The sequence below is a fragment of the Pan troglodytes genome, chromosome 5 (assembly GCF_028858775.2).
Source record: "Pan troglodytes isolate AG18354 chromosome 5, NHGRI_mPanTro3-v2.0_pri, whole genome shotgun sequence".
Lineage (NCBI taxonomy): Eukaryota > Metazoa > Chordata > Mammalia > Primates > Hominidae > Pan > Pan troglodytes.
In genome coordinates, this window is record NC_072403.2 from 40,498,934 (window position 1) to 40,522,884 (window position 23,951).

The window sequence follows — 23,951 nt, forward strand, 5'->3', positions numbered from 1 at the left end:
CCAAACATTTAAAAACAACAACCACCCATTCCTCTGGTACATCTTCCAAGGTGAGGTTTAACTTCTACAGAGCTAATGTGTTAGTTTTGAACAATTAAGAACAAAATAAGATATACGCCTCATTGGTCTTTTAAAAGAAACTCAAACCCTATTTTGGATACAATTATGAACAAAAAGTATAAAACATCATTACTGATGGTAACTAGTTACTCTTGGTGAAAGCTTTTGCTTCCGAGAGATCTTAGATAATACATTGTGTTAACTCTGCTCTCTCCTCCCTCTCCTCCTGAAAGAGGATGGGCTTTGTTTCCGGCTTCAAGGAAACTGCTCCCCATCAATATCACAAACCTAGCTGGACCAGTGCAAGAACCAGCAGAACAAATAACATAGTAACCTCTCCCCATCAACATTCTCTCCAAAGAGAACTACACTAGCTCTTTAGTCATCAAATTCACTGACAGAAGTCGGAGTTGAATATAGCAACAAAGCAGAACTTCCTTAATGTTTCTTCTTTTTCCCTCCTCCCCCCTTCCCCTCTTTTTTTCCTATTTCTTCCCACTATCTTCTTCATTTCTTTGGTCTTATCCAGCTTTACCAAGCATCCCTTCCTTCTCATCTCCACCACACGCCCTTCATGGGCCAAGGTATTTTCCTAGTTCAAATGTGAGCACAGAGCTTTGGGGGCATTAATTCAGCACCAAACTGAGTAGGTCTATCAACATCTCTCATAGGGGTACTTAGAACTCCCTCATGGCCATCTGGACATCTCAATCCTACAAAAGGCAGTCAAACCACTCGCCCACATCTGATGTGCAGAGTAGACACGTTCTCTTGGTCAGACATGCTGAAGTTGTACACCTTGATCTGTGATGGTTAGCTACTCAACTCTCTTACAGATGACCAGTGGGTGCTAATCTTCATCAAAAAGTACTGTAATCTCCAATCTATCTCCCATTCTTTCCCACAGAATGCCCAAAGTGTACTAGTCATGCTTAACCAGAGTTTATGCTTTTGCCCACCTTCTTTCAGTTTAGAAATGAAGTACCTTCTCCCAATCGCCAAACATGAATTTAATTTAGTTAAAAGACTAAATTTGGTAAAGTTTCCCATATTTGAGAAAGTCCTTCCAGCCTATCCTACCTCAAAGGTTATTATTTCTTACTGTTCATTATTTTTTCTTATTGAAAGGCTTTTTTTTTTTTTTGAGATAGCGAGTCTCGCTCTGTCGTTCAGGCTGGAGTGCAGTGGCACGATCTTGGCTCACTGCAACCTCTGCTTCCCAGGTTCATGCCATACTCCTGCCTCAGCCTCCCGAGTAGCTGGGACTGCAGGCACCCGCCACCACGCCCGGCTAATTTTTTGTATTTTTAGTAGAGACAGGGTTTCACCATGTTAGCTAGGATGGTCTCGATCTCCTGACCCCATGATCCGCCTGGGTCGGCCTCCCGAAATGCTGGGATTACAGGTGTGAGCCACTGCACCCGGCCAGGAGGCATTTTTTAACAGATTCCTTTTTTTCTCTTTTCCAAGACAGGGTCTCTCTTTGTTGCCCAGGCTGGAGTGCAATGGTGCTATCACAGCTCACTGTAGTCTTGACCTTCTGAGCTCAAACAATCTTCCCACATTTGCCTGCAAAGTAGCTAGGACTACAGGTGCATGTCACCATGCTCAGCTAATTTTTAAATTTTTTTGTAGAGATGGGGGTCTTCCAATATATTGCCCAGGCTGGTCTCAAACTCCTAGGCCTCAAGCAGTCCTCCTGCCTCAGCCTCTCAAAGGGCTGGAATTACAGGCATGAGCCGCTTTGCCCGATTGTATTTTATTTTTTTATAGCAGTTTTAGGTTCACAGCAAAACCAAGAGATATTTCCCCCACATATGCACAACCTGCCTATCAACATACTGCACCACAGTGGTATTATTTGTTACAATTGATGAACCAACACTGACACACCATTATCACCAAAAGTCAGTAGTTTATGTTAGGATTCACTCTATGTCGTACGTTCTATGGGTTTGGACAAACGTACGACATGTATCCCCCATTATATTAATATATCAGGCGGGGTGTGATGGCTCACGCCTGTAATCCTAGCACTTTGGAGGCCAAGGTGGGCGGATCACGAGGTCAGGAGTTCCAGACCATCCTGACCAACATGGTGAAACCCCATCTCTACTAAAAATACAAAAATAAGCCAGGCATGGTGGTGCGCACTTGTAATCCCAGCTACTCGGGAGGCTGAGAAAGGGGAATTGCTTGAACCTGGGAGGCGGAGGTTGCAGCGAGCCGAGATCATGCCACTGCACTCCAGCCTGGGCAACAGAGCGAAACTCCGTCTCAAAAAAAAAAAAAAAAAAAAAAATGGTATTCAGAATACTTTCACTGCCCTAAAAATCTGTATTCTGCCTATTCATCTCTCCCTGCCCCCAGTTCTGACAACCACTGATGCTTTTACTGTCTCCGTAGTTTTATCTTTTCCAAAATGTCATAGAGTTGGAATCCAACAGTATGTAGCCTTTTCAGATCAGCTTCTTTCACTTGGTAATATGCATTTAAGGTCCTTCCATGTGCCTTAATGGCTCATTTCTTTTTAGTGCTGAGTTATACTCCATTGTCTAGGTGTACCACACTTTATTTGTCCACTCACCAACTAAAGGTCTTCTTCATTGCATCCAAATTTTGGCAATTATAGATAAAGTTGCTATAAACATCTGTGTGTAGGCTTTTGTGTGAATGTAAGTTTTCAACATCTTTGGGTAAATACCAAGGAGCACAGCTGCTGATGGGAGGGTAAGAGAATGTGGCTGTACCATTTTGCATTCTCACCAGCAGTGAATGAGAATTCCTGTTGCTCCACATTCCTACCAGCATTTGGTATTGTTGGCGTTTGGGATTATGGCCATCTTAATAGGTATATAGTGATATCTCATAGTTGTTTTAACTTGTAATGTCCTGAAAACATATAATGGTGAATATCTTCTCGTAAGTTTTTATATGCCATGCCATCTGTGCATTTTCTTTGGTGAGATGTCTGTTCAGGTGTTTGGCCCTTTTTTTTTTTTTTGAGACAGAGTTTCGCTCTTGTAGCCCAGGCTGGAGTGCAATGGCGCGATCTCGGCTCACCACAACCTCCGCCTCCCTGGTTCAAGCTATTCTCCTTCCTCAGCCTCCCGAGTAGCTAGGATTACAGACATGCACCACCATAGCCGGCTAATTTTTGTATTTTTAGTAGAGACAGGGTTTCGCCATGTCAGCCAGGCTGGACTTGAATTCCTGAACTCAAGTGATCCACCCGCCTCAGTCTCCCGAAGTACTGGGATTACAGGCATGAGCCACCGCCCCTGGGCCTGCATATACTTTTTTTTTTTTTGAGATGGAGTCTCACTCCAAATATTGTTTCTGTCACTCAGGTTGGAGTGCAGTGGCACAATCTCGACTCACTGCAACCTCCACCTGCCGGGTTCAAACGATTCTCCTGCCTCAGCCTCCCAAGTAGCTGGAACTACAGGCACACACCACTGTGCCCCTCTAATTTTTGTATTTTTAGTAGAGACGAGGTTTCACCATGTTGGCCAGGCTGGTCTTGAACTCCTGACCTCAGGTGATCCACCCACCTCAGCCAGCTAAAGTGCTGAGATTACAGCCATGAGTCACTGAGCCTGGCCTTTTTACACTTTTTTTTTTTTTTTGAGACGGAGTCTCACTCTGTCACCCAGGCTGGAGTGCAGTGGCATGATCTCGGCTCACTGCAACCTCCGCCTCCCAGGTTCACGCCATTCTCCTGCCTCAGCCTCCTGAGTAGCTGGGACTACTCCAGCTGCACTCACCTGCCACCACGCCTGGCTAATTTTTTGTATTTTTAGTAGAGACGGGGTTTCACCGTGTTAGCCAAGATGGTCTCTATCTCCTGACCTCATGATCCGCCCGCCTCGGCCTCCCAAAGTGCTGGGATTACAGGTGTGAGCCACCACGCCCGGCCCACCTTTTTACACATTTTTGAAATTCAATCTGCTAATATTTTGTTGAGGATATGTGCATCTAAGTTCATGAGAAATAGTTTTATAATTTTCCTGTAATCTTTGTCTGGTTTGGGTATTAGGGTAATGTTGGCCTCACAGAAGGAGTTAGGAAGTATTCCATTTGCTTCTATCTTCTGAAGGAAATTGTAGAGAATTAGTATAGACTGGGTGTGGTGGCTCACACCTGTAATCCCAGGACTTTGGGAGGCCAAGACAGGAAGACTGTTTGACCCAAGAGTTCAAGACCAGCCTGGACAATATGGCGGAATGCTGTCTCTACCAAAAGAAAACTAGCCAGGTGTGGTGACACATGCCTGTAGTCCCAGCTACTTGGGAGGCTGAGGTGAGGATCATTTGTGCCTGGGAGACAGAGGTTGCAGTGACCTGAGATCACTGCATACCAGCCTGGGCAACAGAGCAAGACTCTGTTTCAAAAAGAATATAAAAAGAGAATGAGTATAATTCTTCATTAAGTCTTGGTAGAATTCACCAGAAAACTCATTTGGACCTGGTGCTTTCTGTTGCAGAAGTTTATTAATTATTGATCCAATTTCTTTCACAGACAAAAGCCTATTCAAGTTGTCTATTTTTCTTGAGCAAGCTATGACAAACTGTGTACTTCAAGGAATTATTCCATTATATCTAGGTTATCAAGTTTGTGGGCACAGAGTTGCTTGTAATATTTCTTAATTATCCTATGTTGGCCATGTGGTCTTGAACTCCTAGGCTCAAGTGATCCTTCTGCCTCAGATTCCCAAAGTGCTGGGATTATAGGTGTGAACCACTGTGCCTAGCCTCAATATTTAAAATATTTAATTCCACTCTCTTCTTGATTGCATTTCTGAGGAGAAATCATATGTAATTCCTACTGTTGCTCCTCCATGGGTAAGATATTTTTTCCCTTTGGCTTCTTTCAAGATTTTTCTTTATCTTTGATTTTCTGCAGTTTGAGTAGATATGCTAGATGTCATTTTCTGGGCATTATCCTGTTTGGTGTTCTCTGAGCTTCCTGGATCTGTGATTTGATGTCTGACATTAATTTGGAGAAATTTTCAGCCGTATTGCTTCAAATATTGTTTCTGTTCCTTTCTCTATTCTCCTTCTGTTATTCCCATTATGTGTGTATGTTACGCCTTTTGTAGTTGTCCCACAGCTCATGGATACAGGAGTCCTTCCTTATCCATGGAAAATAAGTTCCGAGACTCCCAATGGATGCCTGAAAGTATGGAAAGTACTAAATCCCATATATACTATGTTCTTCCCTATACATACATACCTATGATAAATTCTGACTTATAAATTAGGCCCAGTAAGAGGTTAACAATAACTGATAATAAAATAGAACAATTTCAACAATATGCTAGTATCACTACTCTTGCATTTTGGGGCCATTATTAAGTAAAATAGGGGTTACTTCAACACAAGCACTGCAATATCCCAACAGTCGATCTGATAACCAAGATGGCTACTAAGTGACTAACAAGTGAATAGTGCATACACGTGGATATGCTAGACAAAGGGATGATTCATATCCTGGGCAAGATGGAACGCTCCTGAGAATGGAATGCAATTTAAAACTTAAGAACTGTTTATTTCTGGAATTTTCCATCTGATATTTTCAGACTGTGTTTGACTATGTGTAACTGAAACCATGGAAAGTGAAACTTTCCTATCCACCAGATAGGGTGATGGGGAGGCTACTGTATTCTGGGCTTCTTTTGTTTTGTTTTTGAAACAGTCTCACTCTGTCGCCAGTCCGGAGTGCAGTGGTGTGATCTCGGCTCACTGCAACCTCCGCCTCCTGGGTTCAAACAATTCTCCTGTCTCAGCCTCCCGAGTAGCTGGGTCTACAGGCACGTACCACCATACCCAGCTAATTTTTGTATTTTTAATAGAGATGGGGTTGCACCATGTTGGCCAGGATGGCTTTGATCTCTTGACCTCGTGATCCGCCCGCCTTGGCCTCCCAAAGTGCTGCTGGGATTATGGCGTGAGCCACACCGCCTGGCCCTGGGTTTGTTTTTTTAAGCAATGAGGTCTCACTATGTTGCCCAGGCTGGACTTGAACTCCTGGGCTCAAGGAATGTTCCTGCCTCAGTCTCCCAAATAACTGGGACTACACGCACACATCACTGTACCTGGCTTGTTCTATTTTTATTCAGCCTTTTCTCTCTTTTTCAGTTTTGGAATTTCTACTGACATATCCACAAGCTCAGAGATTATTTCCTCAGTTGTGTCCAGTCACTAACAAGCTCATCAAAGTCATTTTTCATTTCTGTTAATGTTTATCTCTAGCATTTTGATTCTTTCTTAGAATTTCCATCTCCCTGCTTACATTATCCATCTGCTCTTTCATGTTGTCTACTTTTTCCATTAAAGAACTTAGCATACTATTTATAGTTTTTTAAAAAATTCCTGGCCTAATAATTCCAACACGCCTGCCAAAACTGATTCTGATGCTATTCAATTTCTCCAAACCGTGTTTCTTGCTTTTTAGTATGCCCTGCTGAAAGGTAGACAGGATGTACTGGCTAAAAGAAACTGTAGTAAAGAAGCCAGTAGTAATGTAATGGTAAGGTGTGATTAGGTTTCAGTCTTTTGGTGAACCTACACTCCTGGACTATGAACTTCACCAGTGTTTCTCAGTCCCCCATTCCCCTCTCTTTTTTTTAAGACAGGGACTCACTCTGTCACCCAGGCTGGAGGGCAGTGGCGCAATCTCGGCTCACCACAACCTCCGCCTCCTGGGTTCAAGCCATTCTCATGCCTCAGCCTTTCGAGCAGCAGGAATTACAGGCGTGTACCACCACGCCCAGCTAATTTTTGTATTTTTTGATATAGACAGAGTTTCACCAAGTTGGCCAGGCTGGTCTCAAACACCTGACCTCAAGTGATCTACGCACCTCAGCCTCCCAAAGTGCTGGGATTACAGGAGTGAGCCACCATGCACAGCCTAATACATTTTATTATTTGCTCACTATTTATATATCTTGCACTATCCCAGCAAAAAGAAGTATCTACTCAGAGAAACAGAAAGAACATTAGTGGCTGCCAGGGGATGCAGGAAGGGAGGAAAGGGGAGCGATGCTTAACAGGTATGAGGTTTCCTTTTGGGGTTATAAAATACATTGAAATCAAATACAGATAATGGTTGCACAACACCATAAATGTACTAAGTACACTAAACTGCATGCTTTAAAATGATTATGTGGATTTTACCTCAATTAAAAAAAATCCATAATAGTTTATAGTTTAGTTAATACTAATCTAGTGGAATGGTACGGAATTACTGAAAACTGTGTTTTTAAAAGTATTTAATGTTAAGGGGAAGAAGTTCTAAAACATTAGTGAATGGGAGAAAAAAGTAGGTTACATAAGAATAGGTAGCACAATACCATATTTAAACAACAAAAAAGTTTTTTGCTTTTAATACATGGATTTTAAAAAACTATGTGGAAATGCATACATTAACAGTGTTTAGGCTGGGCGCGGTGGCTCACACCTGTAATCCCAGCACTTTGGAAGGCTGAGGCGGGTAGATCACTTGAGGTTAGGAGTTTGAGACCAGCCTGGCCAACATGGAGAAACCGTCTCTACTCAAAATACAAAAATTAGTTAAGCGTGGTGGCACACGCCTATAGTCCTAGCTACTAGGGAGGCTGAGGCAAGAGAATAGCGTGCACCTGGGAGGCGGAGGTTGCAGTGAGCCAAGATCACACCACTGCACTCCAGCCTGGGTGACAGAGCAAGACTCCATCTCAAAATAAAAAAAAATAAAAGTGTTTATATTTGGATGGCAGAACAAATGTTTCCTTTTCTCTTTAGACTTTATTTTCTATAATAAATCATGTATTTCTTTTTATCAGAGCAAATAATTTTTTTTTTTTTTTTTTGAGATGGAGTCTCGCTCTGTCACCCAGGCTACCTCCTGGGTTCATGCCATTCTCCTGCCTCAGCCTCCCGAGTAGCTGGGACTACAGGCACCAACTAACACACCCGGCTAATTTTTTTTTTTTTTTTTTTTTTTTGTATTTTTAGTAGAGACGGGGTTTCACCATGTTAGCCAGGATGGTCTCGATCTCCTGACCTTGTGATCTGTCTGCCTCAGCCTCCCAAAGTGTTGGGATTACAGGCGTAAGCCACCACGCCCGGCCAGAGCAAATACATTTTTAGAACAATTTAATCACAAGTAACCAATAAGTTTAGCAATGTAACTGATTTAAGTCTTCAACTAAGAGAACAAAACATATAATAAAGTGGTGAAACTAAATTCAAACATTTCAATAATTATATTAAATGTGAATGGTCTAAACACACCAATTAGAAAACACAGATTGTTAGAATGGAGGAAAAAAGATCCAACTACATGCTATCTATAAGAAGCTCCAAATAAAATGATACATGCAGGTTGAAAGTTAAAAGATAAAGACCTTGTAAACACTAGTCAAAAGAAAGTTAAAGTGGCTATACTAGTATCAAAGTAGTCTTCAGAGCAAAGAAAATTATCAGGGAAGAAAAGGGATATTACACATTAATAAATGGGTAATTCACCTAAAAGATAATGCTAATATGTTATGTACCTAATAACAGAGCTTCAAAATACATGAATTAAAAACTGATAACTGAAAGGAGAAAAAAAGTAACAACACAAATCCACAATTGTAGTTGGACCTTTCAACACTCCCTTCTCAGTAACAGATAGAACTAGTAAACAACAACAAAAATCAACAGATATAAAGGAATTGAACAACAAAATCAACCAACTGGATCGAACTGACATTTATAGAACACTCAACTCAACAAAGCAAAATACACATGCTTTTGAAGTACACATGGAATATTCACCAAGATAGACAACATCTCCTGGGTCATAAACACCTTAATAAATTAAACAAAAAATCAAATCAGCCAGTGTGGTAGCTCAAGTCTGTAATCCCAGCACTTTGGGAGGCCAAGGTGGGAGGACTCCTTGAAGCCAGTAGTTTGAGACCAACCTGGGAAACGAAATAAGACCCTGTCTCTACAAAAAAATAAAAAGTAAAAAACAAGACAGGCATGGTGGTGTGCGCCTGTAGTCCCAGCTACTTGGGAAGCTGGGCAGAGTGAGACCCTGTCAGAAATGGAAAGGGAAAGAAAAGAAAGGAAAGGAAAAAGAAAAAAGAGAATAGGAAGAGAGGGGAGGGGAGAGGAGGGGAGGGAGACACGGAGGGAGAGAGGGAGGGAGGGAGGGAGGGAATGAAATCATACAAAGGATATTCTCTGACCACAATGGAATTAAACTAGAAACTATTAACAAAGCTGGGAGCACATGCCTGTAATCCTAGCACTTTGGGAGGCAGAGGCAAAAAGATCACTTGAGCCCAGGAATGAGACCAGCCTGGACAAGCTAGCAAGACTCCATCTCTACAAAGTAAAAATAAAAATTAAAAATATATTTTAAAAAAGAAACTAACATTGAACAAGATAAAAATTTCCAAACGTTTGAAAATTAAACACCACACTTCTGCATAATCTATAGGTCAAACAGGAAGTCTCAAGGGAAATTAGAAGATATTTTGAACTGAATGAAAATAAAAATACATTTCTGCATTCACTGCAGTGTCTAAAAATTTAAAAAAAAATACATTTCAGAAGTTGTGGGATTCAACTAAAAGCAACACTTAGAGGAAAATTTATAGTACTAAACACATATTATAAATGAAGAAAGGTCTCAAAGCAATAATCTCAGTTTCTACCTTAAGAAACTAGAAAATAAATCAAGAAGGAATTAATAAAATTAAGAGCAGAAATCCATAAAATTGAACACAGAATAGAGAAAAACCAATGAAACCAGAAGCTGATTCTTTGCAAAGACCAATAAAATTGGGAAATCTATCAAAAGAAAGAAAAAGAGAAGAGACACAAAATATCAAGAATGAAAGAAGGGATTATCATCAAACATAGATGTTAAAAGGATAATAAGAGGATACTACAAACAACTCTATGAACATAAATTCAACTTAGATGAAAAGGACCAACTCCTTGAAATTTTCCCACATCACTCAAGATGAAATAGATTACCTTAATAGGCCTATAACTATGAAAATAAGTCGAACTAGTAATTGAAAACCTAAACACCTCCAGGTTTGAATGGTTTTGCTGGAAATTCTTTAGTAGAAGAATAACACCAATTCTATAAAATTTCTTACAGAAAAAAAATGGTACAATGTTATCAGACAGCATCCACAGAGCTGCACTGTCCAAAAGAGCTGGTGGCCACCAGCCATATGGTGGCTATTGAGTACTTGGGATGTAGCTAGAGTCACATGTTGAAAAAATATTTTGGCTATATTCAGTTAAATAAAATGTATTATTAAATATTTTTTAAAGTCCTCAAATAAGGCTCAGGTCAGAAATAAAATTCACTTTCACAATCACTTCTGATTTCTAAATATATAAGAGAAATCATGAAAATAAAACGTAAAAATGACTGAAATCTACTGAGCCAAAACCAAACCCACTTTAGAATTAAATTGCTTTCAAGATCATGTCAAAACAAACTATAAGCAAAACTCTTAGAAATCTGGCTGGACACAGTGGCTCACGTCTGTAATCCCAGCACTCTGGGAGGCCGAGGCAGGTGGACTGCATGAGTCTAGGAGTTTGAGACCACCCTGGGCAACATAGCAAAACCCCGTCTCTAATCAAAATACACATTAGCGGGGTGTAATGACGCGTGCCTGTAATCCCAGCTACTTGAGAGGTTGAGGTGGGAGAATCACCTGAGCCTGGGATGTCAAGGTTACAGTGAGCCAGGATCGTGCCACTGCACTCCTCCAGCCTGGGCAACCAGAGTGAGACCCTGTCTGAAAAAAAGAAAGAAAGGAAGGAAGGGAGGGAGGGAGGGAGGGAGGAAAAGAAACTCTTAGAAAGCTTTTTTTTTAGACAGAGTCTTGCTCTGTTGCCCAGGCTACAATGCAATGGCGCGATTTCGCCTCACTGCAACCTCTGCCTCCTGGCCTCCTGGGTTCAAGTGATTCTCCTGTATCGGCCTCCCAGGTAGCTGGGATTACAGGTACCCGCCATCATGCTCAGCTAATTTTTGTATTTTTGTAGAGGTGGGGTTTCACCATGTTGGACAGGCTGGTCTTGAACTCCTGACCTCTGGTGATCCACGCACCTCAGCCTCCCAAAGTGCTGGGATTACAGGTGTGAGTCACCATGCTGGGCCTGGAAATCTTAAGAAGAAACTGGAAGGACATTAGTTACTACAAAGAGAAATCCAGACTGGACATACTGGTTCACATCTGTATTCCCAGCACTTTGGGAGGCGAAGAGGAAGAATTGCTTGAGGCCAGGAATTATAGACCAACCCTGGCAATGCAGTGAGACCCCAGCTCCACAAAAAAGGTTTTAAAAATATTAGCCAGGTAGGTAGTCCCAGCTACTTGTGAGACTGAGGTGGGAGGACTGCTTGAGCCCAAGAGTTCAAGGCTACAGTGAGCTATGATCCTGACACTGTCCAGCCTGGGTGATAGAGTGAGACACTCTATATCAAAATAAATTAATTAATTTAATTAAATTAAAATCCAGAGGTTAGTAGGCTCACAACATTCTTTCTCGGGGCTGAATGTCCAACACTGACATTCCCTTTGTAAATAAAGGAAAGTATAAGCTCTTTAACAATAAAAGGAGAAAAATAAAAAGCTAAAGAAAGATTTTTTTTCAAAATAAAAATTACAGAACAAACTAATTTCTAACTGAAAAATATCCTTGCCATTTCAAGGTAAAACCCATTACATCATTATAAGGCTGGTGTCAAACCATCGTTACAGGAACAGAATGCAATCTGCTTTTCAATAGGAGATTATCCTCTTCAAAGATCCCCAGAGTAATGTGAGGTTTCTAAGAATGAAGTTATGACTACATTCTAAACAATAATTAAGGAATATAAACTGTATCAAAAACTAAGCTATCAGATAAAAGTTTAAAAGCCCTATACACTGTTTAAGATACCAATCATCATTATGTTAAAAAATAACCACACATTAGTTTTATAGCATATACTGATAATTTGAATAAAAGTCAATTATGCTTACTTCCTTATTTATAAGAAACATGTTCTAGTCTGATCTAGGGGCAAGTGTACACAATGGCACTTACTAAAAACTCCCATCACACAACAATTCAGTGAAACCTTCTTAAGAATTTCTTACCTGAAATGGTTTCAGCATATATGTCAACATATTTTTCTTTTGTAAAGAGAAAACATACATATCTAATTTTTAAGTATCACCTTTTTATTCATTTTTAATATCTCTGAAATGAAGATGGACCATCTAATGTTTTCATTTAATATGGCAGTGGCTCTACCTCTCTCCCCTACAAGGAAAGTAATCATTAAACCAAGGATGCATATTAAAATTACTGTCACTTCAGAACTGGGGAAGTGCAGTAAGTTCTATTTGCAAATGTTTTACTCTGACAGGGCTATATTCCCTAAATAAGTAAAACACTTTAACTAGATCTGGCCTAAGCTATAGTCCTTACTAATGCATATATACAAAAAAGTTAAGGATTATATTAAGATACAAATTATGCTGAAATATGTCATCTTTAAAACAGTCAATGGTTTTACAACTATTTATTTTCCTTTTAACAGTAAGTATGCTAGTATTTTAATGCAGAATTGTACTTGATTTTAAGAATTTTTTAAGGAAATATCACTACTCCCTTAAATTCAGAATTTCTGGAATCCAACATTTCAGACTAAAGAAGCTTCTGTTTAACAGAAGGGCGCTGGCTACCATGAGTAAAAAAAGGTGCAGCTTTCAAATTATATTTTTGCCCTCTACCAAATCCTTTTCTATACATGTGTATGGTAAGTTGAGGAGTAAGAAAATTAATTTTAAAGCAAACATCATTAGCACTAACAGCACACATTAACACTACTCACAGCCGAGTGACTAGGCAGTGAAAACATTTGATGCTTTACTGCCTAGACATTCAATATCTTGCTAATTACTATACTTTACAAAGGATTACTGTTTCATCGGATTTTTAAATTTTTGATGGCCCATAGAAGGTTCAAGACCCACATATATGCATTTTAGAGGTTAATCTGAACAGTACAGTCATTTCACATTGCTGTTGTTGTTGCTGCTGCTGCTGCTGCTGCTGCTGCTGCTGCTGTTGTTGTTGTTGTTGTTGTTGTTGTTGTTGTTGTTGTTGTTGTTGAAACTGGGTCTCACTCTGTCACCCAGGTTGGAGTGCAGTGGAGTGATCTCGGCTCACTGCAACCTCCGCCTCCCAGGCTCAAGCAGTCCTCCCACCTCAGCCTCCCAAGTAGCTGGGATTACAGGTGCGTGCCACCATGCCCGGCTAATTTTTTGTATTTTTGGTAGAGATGGAGTTTCACCATGTTGCCCAGGCTGGTCTTGGGCTCCTGGGCTCAGGCAATCCACCTGCCTCGGCCTCCCAAAGTGCTGGGACTACAGGCATGAGCCACCACGCCGGGCCTTCATACCGACGACTTTGACTCACACAGAACTATCTGGAAATGACCACCAAAACAAACAATCACCACCACCTGGTGGCAGTGCAACTGACAGCAGGTTTCCTTCTTCAAAGATGAAATAGCCTATCATCTCATAACATATTTTAGAATTTCAGATCTCATTTACATTTTGAAACATTCCTTCTAAAATATTTTCAATACAAGTCACAGCTTAGGCTAGAATTTCTCTTATCAAAAATGAAATTTGGCAGGTTGCTGTGGCTCATGCCTGTAATCCCAGCACTTTGGGAGGCTGAAGTGGGAGGATCGCTTGAGCCTAGGAGTTCAAGACCAGCCTGGGCAACTTGGCAAAACCCCGTCTCTACAAAACAAAACCAAAAACAAAAACCCATGCCTGTGGTCCCAGCTACTTGGGAGGCTGAGATGGGAGGACTGCTTGAGCCTAGGAGGTTGAGGCTGTAGTGAGCCGTGATCACACCACTGCATTCCAGCCTGGGTGACAAAGCAAGACCCTCTCTCAAAAAAGAAAAAAAAAAACAAAAATGGAATCTTATTTTCAAGGGCTACTCATATTTCTGGTATTAGAGAATTCTAGAGATCAGAACTGAAACAGTGAGCATCTTATGGAGGATCTTCTAGAAGCAGATGAAGCCTTTTTGAGTTCAACATAAAAGAACAATGTTCTAAAGGTGGGGTTAATAGGCAAAAGGGCAAGATAACTGGGAGAAATGTCAGGCAGAATAGCATGTGAGTAGAAGACATCATGGATTCTAGTATAAAGAAGTTTGTATGAAACCATAGCTTCTTTTGTAACATGATGTTACTAAAACACAAGCAAGAAATAAGGAAAGCCTCATGTTACCTGGTTAGGTAGGACATGCTATAAAATGGAGAAAGTAAAGGAAGAATTTACAAAGGTTTTGGGAAATAAACAGTGTAGTTTACATAGAGCACCCAATAAGTTTCCTAACATGTGGGACATATTGTGGTTTGGGACCTTCATAAGGGGAGCTTCATTTCTAAACTCTGAAAAACCAAATGAATAATGCATAGGTTATTTACTCAATATGTCAAATGTCCCTAGGGACCCATATGAGGTATTTAACAAGAACTACTTCAAGTAGTGGAATCCCCCATAAGTGCGAGATAATCAGACTATCACTTGACTTAGCTTATTTCACAACTAGGACTCTGAGAGTTAGAGGAAACTGTCATGGTACAGGGTAAATCTCTCCTTTGGAAATCTGGAAGGCGGCACTCTGTTAGTAGGAGATGAAGCATATTACTACTGGCATCCAGGCTAAAACAAGGACAATCACTCATGCTGCTTACCCTTTGCCCAGAGTCCAATGTCCTATAGAACTGAGTATCTTCTAGCAGGCAGGAACTCTCTGGGGAAAACTGACACCCAACTACCTAAGAATAGCCCTGTCAATCTCAACTCCACCTCAATGCCCACTCACTCTGGAAGTAGAGAGAAGACTTCGGGACCATATACTCCACCCTCACTAAACTCTAACAAGTATTAACACCCTAGAACCAGTTTCCTTCTGAACCCCATATAGTAGTGACAGCCAAATTAATGACAAAGATAATAAAATTACTTTTGTTAATTTATAACTATAATTCGTAACTAATTTACAACTTTTACTAGACCTTAAGCCTCTCTGGTCTTTAGTTTTCTCATCAATAAAATGCAGCTAATATTTCGCAAGGTAACATATGCAAAAAGCCCAAAATAATACCTGGCAAATAGTAAGTACGAGAATTTGTTAGTACTTTCTACTATTTGTTAGTATTTGCTACTTAGATAAAAGCTAAGAAGCTAATCCTTTGGTGGGGTGGAGTGGGAAGGGGTATCAAAATCGAGGAAAAAAAAGATAAAATGTTAGGGCTTGAAAATAAATCTGTCAAAAATCAGATACTTATTAGTCTTGGACCAACTGAGCTAGAAATTTGTGTGGTGGGGGACAGTGTTTGTTATCAAGATAAACAGGTGAAGCCACGGATCTTTAGTGGGAGGAGGCCAGAGGTCTTGTAATATGCCCCACACAGTGAAGAAGTGTCCACACCACATGCCGAAAGCACGCCCACTGAGAAACTCTGAGAGAGCACAGCCAAGCTGACACGGGGTGGAGGAGACCTTTTACAGGAGACCTGTAACTGACTGAATAGAGCAAAAATTCTTTCTAAGAGGAAACGTGAACTGAAACAATCTAAGAGTTATTATAAAAATAAAGGGAGTGGGCCGGGCGCGGTGGCTCATGTCTGTAATCCTAGCACTTTGGGAGGCCGAGGTGGGTGGATCACAAGGTCAAGAGATTGAGACCACCCTAGCCAACATGGTACAACCCCGTCTCTACTAAAAATACAAAAATTAGCTGGGTGTGGTGGCGCGCACCTGTAGTCCCAGCTATTTGGGAGGCTGAGGCAGAAGAATTGCTTGAACCCGGGAAGCAGAGGTTGCAGTGAGCTGAGATCACGCCACTGCACTCCAGCCTGGTGACAGAGCGAGACTCTGTCTCAAATAAATGAATGAATGAATGAATGAATGAATGAATAAATTAAAGGGAGTGGATTCTTTCTCAAGAAGACCATCTAAAGATTACAGAAGCAGCCAGGCACGGTAGCTCATGCCTGTAATCCCAGTACTTTGGGAGGCTGAGGCTGGTGGATCACGAGGTTAAGAGTTCAAAACCAGCCTAGACAACATGGTAAAACCCCATCTCTACTAAGAATACAAAAATTAGCCGGGCATGGTGGCACATGCCTGTAATCCCAGCTACTCGGGAGCCTGAGGCAAGAGAATCGCTTGAACCTGGGAGGCAGAGGTTGCAGTGAGCTGAGATGACTCCACTGCACTCCAGCCTGGGCGACAGAGCAAGACTCCATCTCAAAAAAACAAAACAAAACAAAACAAATTATAGAAACAACCACCCCACCAAAAACAGAAACCTCCAAAAAGCAATCTTTTGTTGTTAAAACAGAAAGATGAGGTCCAGAGAAGTTACCTAATTTGTCCAAGTTTGTGCCTAGGCAACAGAGTCCCACAGTTCACACTCTTAGCCACTATATTACACTCAATAAGCTAGTAAGCCGAGTGAGCCAATCATGGTTATTATGGAAGTTTATTTTTTTCCATGTGCTCATGGCTATGGTTGTATACATAATCTATTCTCTTTCTGTTACTGATACTAGGGTATGTTTTACAACCAATAATAATTTGGATTCAATGAAATACAGTACTTTATAAAATGGAATTAAACTGTTCACTGGAGCAGATAAAGGTTGGCAAACTATACCCCACAGAGCTCCAGCGGTCATCCCAGACACACAAGGGCTGGAAAACATAAGCCAAGGAGGCCCAGAATTCAACGAAACATTTCATGTTTATCCTTTCCCATTTTACAAGGAGGCATTCATATATACTTCTGTCAAGGAAAAGGTTCCATAGCTTAACAAAAATGCTTGAAAACTACAAAATCAGATGAATTATTAAAATCCCTTGAAGGCATTAGATTCCACAAAGTCCTGAGAAACAACTTACAGACTATTAAGACCAAAAAAGGGTTGTTAAGTTAAAATTAGGGGTTTAAAGTTAAAATTTTAATGTTTTTGCTCCAAGGCTAGTATACAAAGCATCTTCAAAAAGTTCATGGTGGGTAAGCACAAAATTAAATTTAAAAAAAAGAAAAAAAATCATGGAAATTGAGTATTATGAAAAAACTATGCATGGATTTCAACTTCTTTTTGCATCAAAGTAAACTCTTACTAGCTTATTATAACAAATCTGAACAGCACCTAGTTTGAGGCACTAAGGACAAGACATCAGTTTAAAAAAAAACCCTCACTATGAATTTTGCTAAAACTGAAGCAAGGGCAAACATCCAATTCATAGTGAAGTTTGAATCCACTATGGAAGATCACTGATGCTTTACAAAAAGTTTATGGGGATAATGCCCCAAAGAAATCAGCAGTTTACCAATGGATAACCTGTTTTAAGAAGGGACGACATGACACTGGAGATGCCCATAGCAGCGGACCGTCCACATTAATTTTGGAGGAAACAATTAATCTTGTGTATGCTCTAACTGAACAAGAGCCAATGATTAATAGCAGAAACAACAGCCAACACCACAGCTGAATCTCAACCGATTCAGCTTACACAGTTCTGACTAAAAAATTAAAGTCGAGCAAACTTTCCAATCAATGGGTACCAAAACTGTTAAACCCAGATTAGCTGCAGACAAGGGCAGGGCTTTCAATGGAAATCTTAAGCAAGTGGGATCAAGATCCCGAAGTACTTCTCAAATAACTATAACAGGAGATGAAACACGGCTTTACCACTGTGATCTTAAAGACAAAGCACAATCAAAGCAATGGCTACCAAGAGGTGGAAGTGGGCCAGTCAAAGCAAAAGTGGACCAGTCAAGAGCAAAGGTCATGGCAACAAATTTTTTTGGCTCCGCAGGATATGTTGCTTGTCAACTTTCTAGAGGGCCTAAGAATAATAACAGTGTTCTGAGAGCTGGGCACAGTGGCTCACACCTGTAATCCCAACACTTTAGGAGGCTGAGGAGGGAGGACCACTTGAGTCCAGGAATTGAGACCAACCTGGGCAACATAGGGGGGTCCCGTCTCTACCAAAAAAAAAAAAAAAAAAAAAAGGCATGATGGCACATGCCTGTAGTCCCAGCTACTTGGGAGGCTGAGGCAAGAGGATTACTTGAGCCAAGGACTTTGAGGCTGCAGTGAGCTATGATCGTTCCACTGCACTCCAGCCTGGGTGACCGAGGAGGAAAAAAAAAAAGGAAAGAATGAAAGAGAGAGAGGCCAGGCGCAGTGGCTCACATCTGTAATCCCAGCACTTTGGGAGGCCAAGGTGGGCAGATCACCTGAGGTCAGGAGTTCAAGAACAGCCTGGCCAACATGGTGAAACCCCGTCTCTACTAAAAATACAAAAACAATTACCCAGGTGTGGTGGTGAGCGCCTGTAATCCCAGCTACTCGGGAGGCTGAGGCAGGACAATCACTTGAACCCAGGAGGTGGAGGTTGCAGTGAGCCAAGATCATGTCACTGTACTCCAGCCTGGGCGACAAGAGCAAGGCCCCGTCTCAAAAAAAAAAAAGTGCGTGTGTGTGTGTGTGTGTGTGTGTTAGTTTTAAGAAACTCAGCCAAAGCTTTAGCAGAAAAAGATCTACTCCACTATGACAATGCTCCTGCTCATTCCTCTCATCAAGCAAAGGCAATTTTCTAACAGTTTCCATGAGAAATCATTAGGCATCCACCTTACAGTCCTGATTTGGCTCCTTCTACCTTCTTTTTGTTTCCTAGTCTTAAAAATCTTTAATGGACGCCCAGTTTTCTTCAGTTAATAATGTAAAAAAAACCTGCATTTACATGGTTAAATTCCTAGGACCCTCAGTTCTTTGGGGATGGACTAAATGGCTGTTATCATTACTTACAAAAGTGTCTTGAACTTGATGAAGCTTATGTTGAGAAATAAAATTTATATATCTTATTTTTATCTTTTTTTTTTTGATATGAAGCCTTCACTCTGTTGCCCAGGCTGGAGTGCAGTGGCGCGATCTCGGCTCATGGCAACCTCCACCTCCCAGGTTCAAACAATTCTCCTGCCTCAGCCTCCCGAGTAGCTGGGATTACAGGCGTGAGCCAACTGCCCGGCTAATTTTTGTATTTTCAGTAGAGACAGGATTCCACTAGGTTGGCCAGGCTGGTCTTGAACTCCTGACCTCAAGTGATATGCCCACCTCGGCCTCCCAGAGTGCTGGTATTACAGGCTTGAGCCACTGCATCCGGCCTTTACTTTTATTTTTTAATTCCATTTTTCCAAGATCTTTTTAAAGTCCCCTCATATTTATATTCCAACTACTTTTGAATTTGAGAGAGTTGCTTTGAGTATAAAATGTAATGTCCCACATAGTGATAATTATTTTAAATTTAACACTAAAAACACACACACATAAAACAAGACTAGCGTTCTTAACCACTAGGGAACATTGAGAAGTAGTATTTTTTCATCAAAGGGATTTTTTTTTTATTTTTAAGTCATGTATATTGTCTTCTTCTCCCCTTAAAAATGGTAGCATGTATTTTAAAAATTTACTAAGTAGCCATTCTCCATTCTGCATTAAGCTCAACATTTTTGAGAGTTATAAAGATAAACCAGACATGTGTCACCTTCAGTTTTAAAGATGACATGAGACATTTATCAAATTAAATGGGTAGAAAGACGTAAAGTGCCAAGAGAAGAAACAAAGGAGTGAGAGGTGAAGAGCTAATATAAAGGAGCTCAGCAGTGGGAGAAACAACTTCCAATCCCAGGTCAAGGGGATTCTTAGCAGACACTGCCTGAAAATGGAGTCCTACAGGGAAGAGACAAATAACCTCTCTACATTTTGATACGTGATTATTCAATTATTCAACAAATTGTTGACAATTTCATAGGATAAAAGGATAAGCAAAACAAATACCTAATATACAATGTGTTAAATATAATAACAACCATGTGCATGATATTAATGAAGGGGGAGGGATGAATTTTCTTAGGGTAGTGGGGAGAGTAGGCAAGGGGGAGGAAGCAAGAAGGAAAGGTGACTCAGGCAGGGCCTTGAGGATGAGCAGCAGTTTGGTGAAATAAAAGGATATTTCAGGCAATGAGACAAATGAGCAAGGGCATGGAGAAGTGAAAGCATATGGCATCTTTGGGGACTGACTGTGGGGGAGTTAGGGGATGACTGAAGATGGGAGTGAAAATGAGTCCAGGCCAGATCGTGAGCTTTATATCCTGTGCCAAGGAGTTTAGCTTCATTACAGTAGGTACAAAGGCTTTAGGCAAAGAATGATGTCACATAAGCACTATGAGACTCTTTCTAATATTAACATTTCTAAAGTTGCCACTGGCTCCAAAAACATATATGAGATCACTAATTCTAGGATGTCTAGAAATAACTCCAAAGTTCCCACTGGCCCACAGGCCATGAGTCCAGTTAAGAGCTCTGTGAAGGCAAGTACTATTTACTATTTATTTGTTTTTGATCTCCAGGACACAGGATATAGTGGAACCAACAGGAATCAGTTTCTGATTAGGAATGACAGAACAAATGATGGCTCCCAGGTTTCTGACCCGATTATCTCAGGGGGGTGCCAATGAGAAGGATATAAGGTTGGTTTTTTTGTTTTGTTTTGTTTTTTTGAGACAGGTGCTCACTCTGTAATTCAGACTGGAGTGCAGTGGTGTGATCATGGGTCACTGCAACCTCGACCTCCTAGGCTCAAGCAATTCTCCCACCTCAGCCTCCCAAGTAGCTGGGACAACAGGCTCACCCCACCACGCCAGGCTAATTTTATTTTTTGTAGAGACAGGGTCTCTCTGTTTTGCCCAGGCTGATCTCGAGCCTCTGGGTTCATGCAATTCTCCCACTTCAGCCTCCCAAAGTGCTGGGATTATAGGCGTGTGCCACCATGCCCAGCAGATATAAATTGTGTCTGGGAGATGTTAAAAGTTCTGCCCATAACGAGTTAAAACATGGGTGTGGGGTTCTGAAAAGAGGCCACAGCTATAGATATTAATTTGAGCATCACCGTGTATGGTATACTGGCGACAGCTGAAGCCGCATGGGTGGATGAGGTCACCAACCATGAATGGGGCCCAACTAAGAATCTAGGAATCCCAGGGTAAAGTTGAGAATAGACAGAGACAGAGAAAGAACAGAGAAGAGGAAGACAAACAGGAGAGATGTCCTAGGAGTCTAAGAAAGTACCTATTTCAAAAAACTTGTGTAGTATGGTGCCAAATGATCATTAAAAGGTCAGCTGGTATGAAGACTGTAAAGAGGCTACTGGATTTGGAAACAGGGTAGTCCCTGATTAACTTTCATTGGAGTGGGGAGTGGATAAAGGATAAATTGGGTTGAAGAGTGAATGGAAAATGTGAAAGAAGAGACAGTGAGTATAGATCACTGCTCAAAAAGTTTGGCAATAAAGAGAAGGGAGTGAGATATGTTAGCAGTTTGACAAGTAGGTTGGAAGAAGTATGCACATTTTGTGCATTATCTGTTTTATATGACTTGTGTCTAGAGACTTTGAGAACAAGGACTGCCTTTAGTATTCTTACAGTATCTACCAGCTTATATAATAAAAACAACAGCACTACTAAATATTTATTTAGAACACAAAATATAATACCTCGTACAGGTCACTAAATTATATTCCTAGGATAAAAGAAAGAGCACTAGACTAAATCAATTAGTCATAAAATGCAAATCATTTACCTGCATGGGGTGACTGTTAAAAAGAGGCCATGCCCTGTTATGCAATTTGACAGGCTCTGTGAGCAACACTGGGGATGTTATAAGATGTTACCTTAGTTCCTTTACCCTGGGCTGCACAAGGACATACTCACCTCCATAGTAGAGTCCTGTAGCAGTGCACATCCGCCACTGTCCCTGATACATTCCTGCTCTGCTGGGGCTGCACATCTGGACGCTGACATCTGCAATCTCTTGGGGCTCTAGCGATCTCACCATCACCATGTTCACATGTCCAAATTGGTCTCCCCCGACATATTTAAGACAAACCCCTGGAGGCCAGGCCTCTGCCCCTGAGTTCAAGCAAAAGAAAAAAATGTTAGGCAATCAATGGTCCTATGCTGGGTGCAGTTTATTATGAAACTGTAGAAGAGGCCTCTTTCTTTTTCTCACATACATACATAAACCTAACCACATACACCTGAGCCATATATTGTCTCACACAACTGATCAAAAGGAATTATCAGAACCAACAACCTCTGACCAATAGTCTAACCCTATGAAGAAGCACATAAGGCAAAAGCAAGGCAGTTCCTCAAGACAACAAGTATTTCAGGTGACTCCAGAGAAGGCCACACGTCACACTGAATCTGTAGAACCTAAGAATGATGTCCATGAAGAGCCATGGAGATGAAGCACAGGCCCACGTTTAGCGGACAGCTCTCTCTACTAAAAGGTAACACATGTCCATTTTCACAGTATATCTGATTGTTGCCAGTTTTTCCACAGAAACAAGAGGATGAAACACACAAGGAGTAATTTCAATGGTATTATTCTCAATTTAAAATTGCTTTTTGCCTGAGGTATGACTTTTCTTCTGGGGTCCATAACTATAAAATACTCAAGAGCTCAAGAGACCACATGAATATAAAAGGCAGTAAAAGTTTAGACCTTGGGTGGTAGTGAAAATATAAACAATGGGGTGATCTCCCCTGATAACATCAATGAACTGTGGTCGCAGGAACAATGGCACTAGTTGGAGGTAGTTGGAGGTACTTGCGGATAGGATGGGAAGGAGGGTCAATCAGACCTGTCAAAGGGAGATAGATTTTTATAGAGTTACAGGTTAAATTTAACCTGTAACTCTTTAAAGAGTCGCCTGGACTGGAGTACAATGAATGGTACAATCTCTGGCTCACTGCAACCTCCGCCTTCTGGGTTTACGCAATTCTCCTGCTTCAGCCTCCTGAGTAGCTAGGATTACAGGCGCCCATTACCACGCCTGGCTAATTATTGTATTTTTACAAGAGATGGGGTTTCACCATGTTGGCCAGGCTGGTCTCGAACTGCTGACCTCATGATCCGCCTGCCTCAGCCTCCCAAAGTGCTGGGATTACAGGTGTGAGCCACAGTGCCTGGCCTAATTTTTGCATTTTTAGCATAGATGGGGTTTCACCATGTTGGCCAGGCTGATCATGAACTCCTGACCTCAGGTGATCTGCCTGCCTTGGCCTCCCAAAGTGCTGGGATTACAGGCATGAGCCATGGCGCCCAGCCGGTACCCACTCTTGTGTACCTATTTTCATGTAACTAATTCATGAGAAATCTATGTGTTGACTAGTTCCCACTAGTCAAGCGGTATAGGTAGCCACACAGTGACTGGATGTGATTTTTCCTGTGAAGTCTCTCCAATATGCAGCAATTGATATACTCCTCTTTAACTGTAGACAGAAACTTCTATATATCTTTTTTTGGAATATATACATTCATTATAAAAATAAACCACTGTGAAAACTTGAACATGGCAGGACTCTTAGAACAGAGGGTGCTTGTCATTTATCTCCTACCAGTACTCTAAGATGCCTCAGTTCCTTGCTCTCTAAGTGCCCAGTTTTGACATACCTGATGGCTCACTACTGGAAAGAAACCAGACAGAGAAAGGCAACCAGAGTTCTACTCCTGAGATCTCACCTCCATTATGAATGGCACCCTCTGTGCTCCTTGGGTCTTAAGGGGTAGCAGCTAAAGCAGTGGCCACTATGTTTTAGCATACCTTCTTTTAAAAAAATTTGCCAACAAAATGTCCTAAGTTAACCCTATAAAGGGCAACCACTGCTGGAGGAAAGGCTGTGGATGATATACTGACAATACACGCAATTTATCTT

At 41.1% G+C, this 23,951-nt stretch overlaps 1 protein-coding gene across 7 annotated transcripts in view; it reads right to left on the reverse strand.

The window, feature by feature from the left end:
- The window catches only part of ILRUN (inflammation and lipid regulator with UBA-like and NBR1-like domains), a 111,122-nt gene that overhangs the window by 38,598 nt on the left and 48,573 nt on the right, over positions 1-23,951 (reverse strand). For 5 of the 7 annotated variants that reach the window (XR_001718371.4, XM_016955277.4, XM_054685712.2 and 2 more), the window contains exon 3: positions 21,942-22,139. The exons of the other annotated variants lie outside the window; for them this stretch is intronic. Coding sequence is in view for 4 of the 5 variants with exons in the window: in XM_016955277.4 (XP_016810766.1) it covers positions 21,942-22,139 (198 nt within the window). In the remaining variant the exon portion in view is untranslated. The remainder of the gene's footprint in view (positions 1-21,941; positions 22,140-23,951) is intronic. 7 annotated transcript variants of the gene reach the window in all.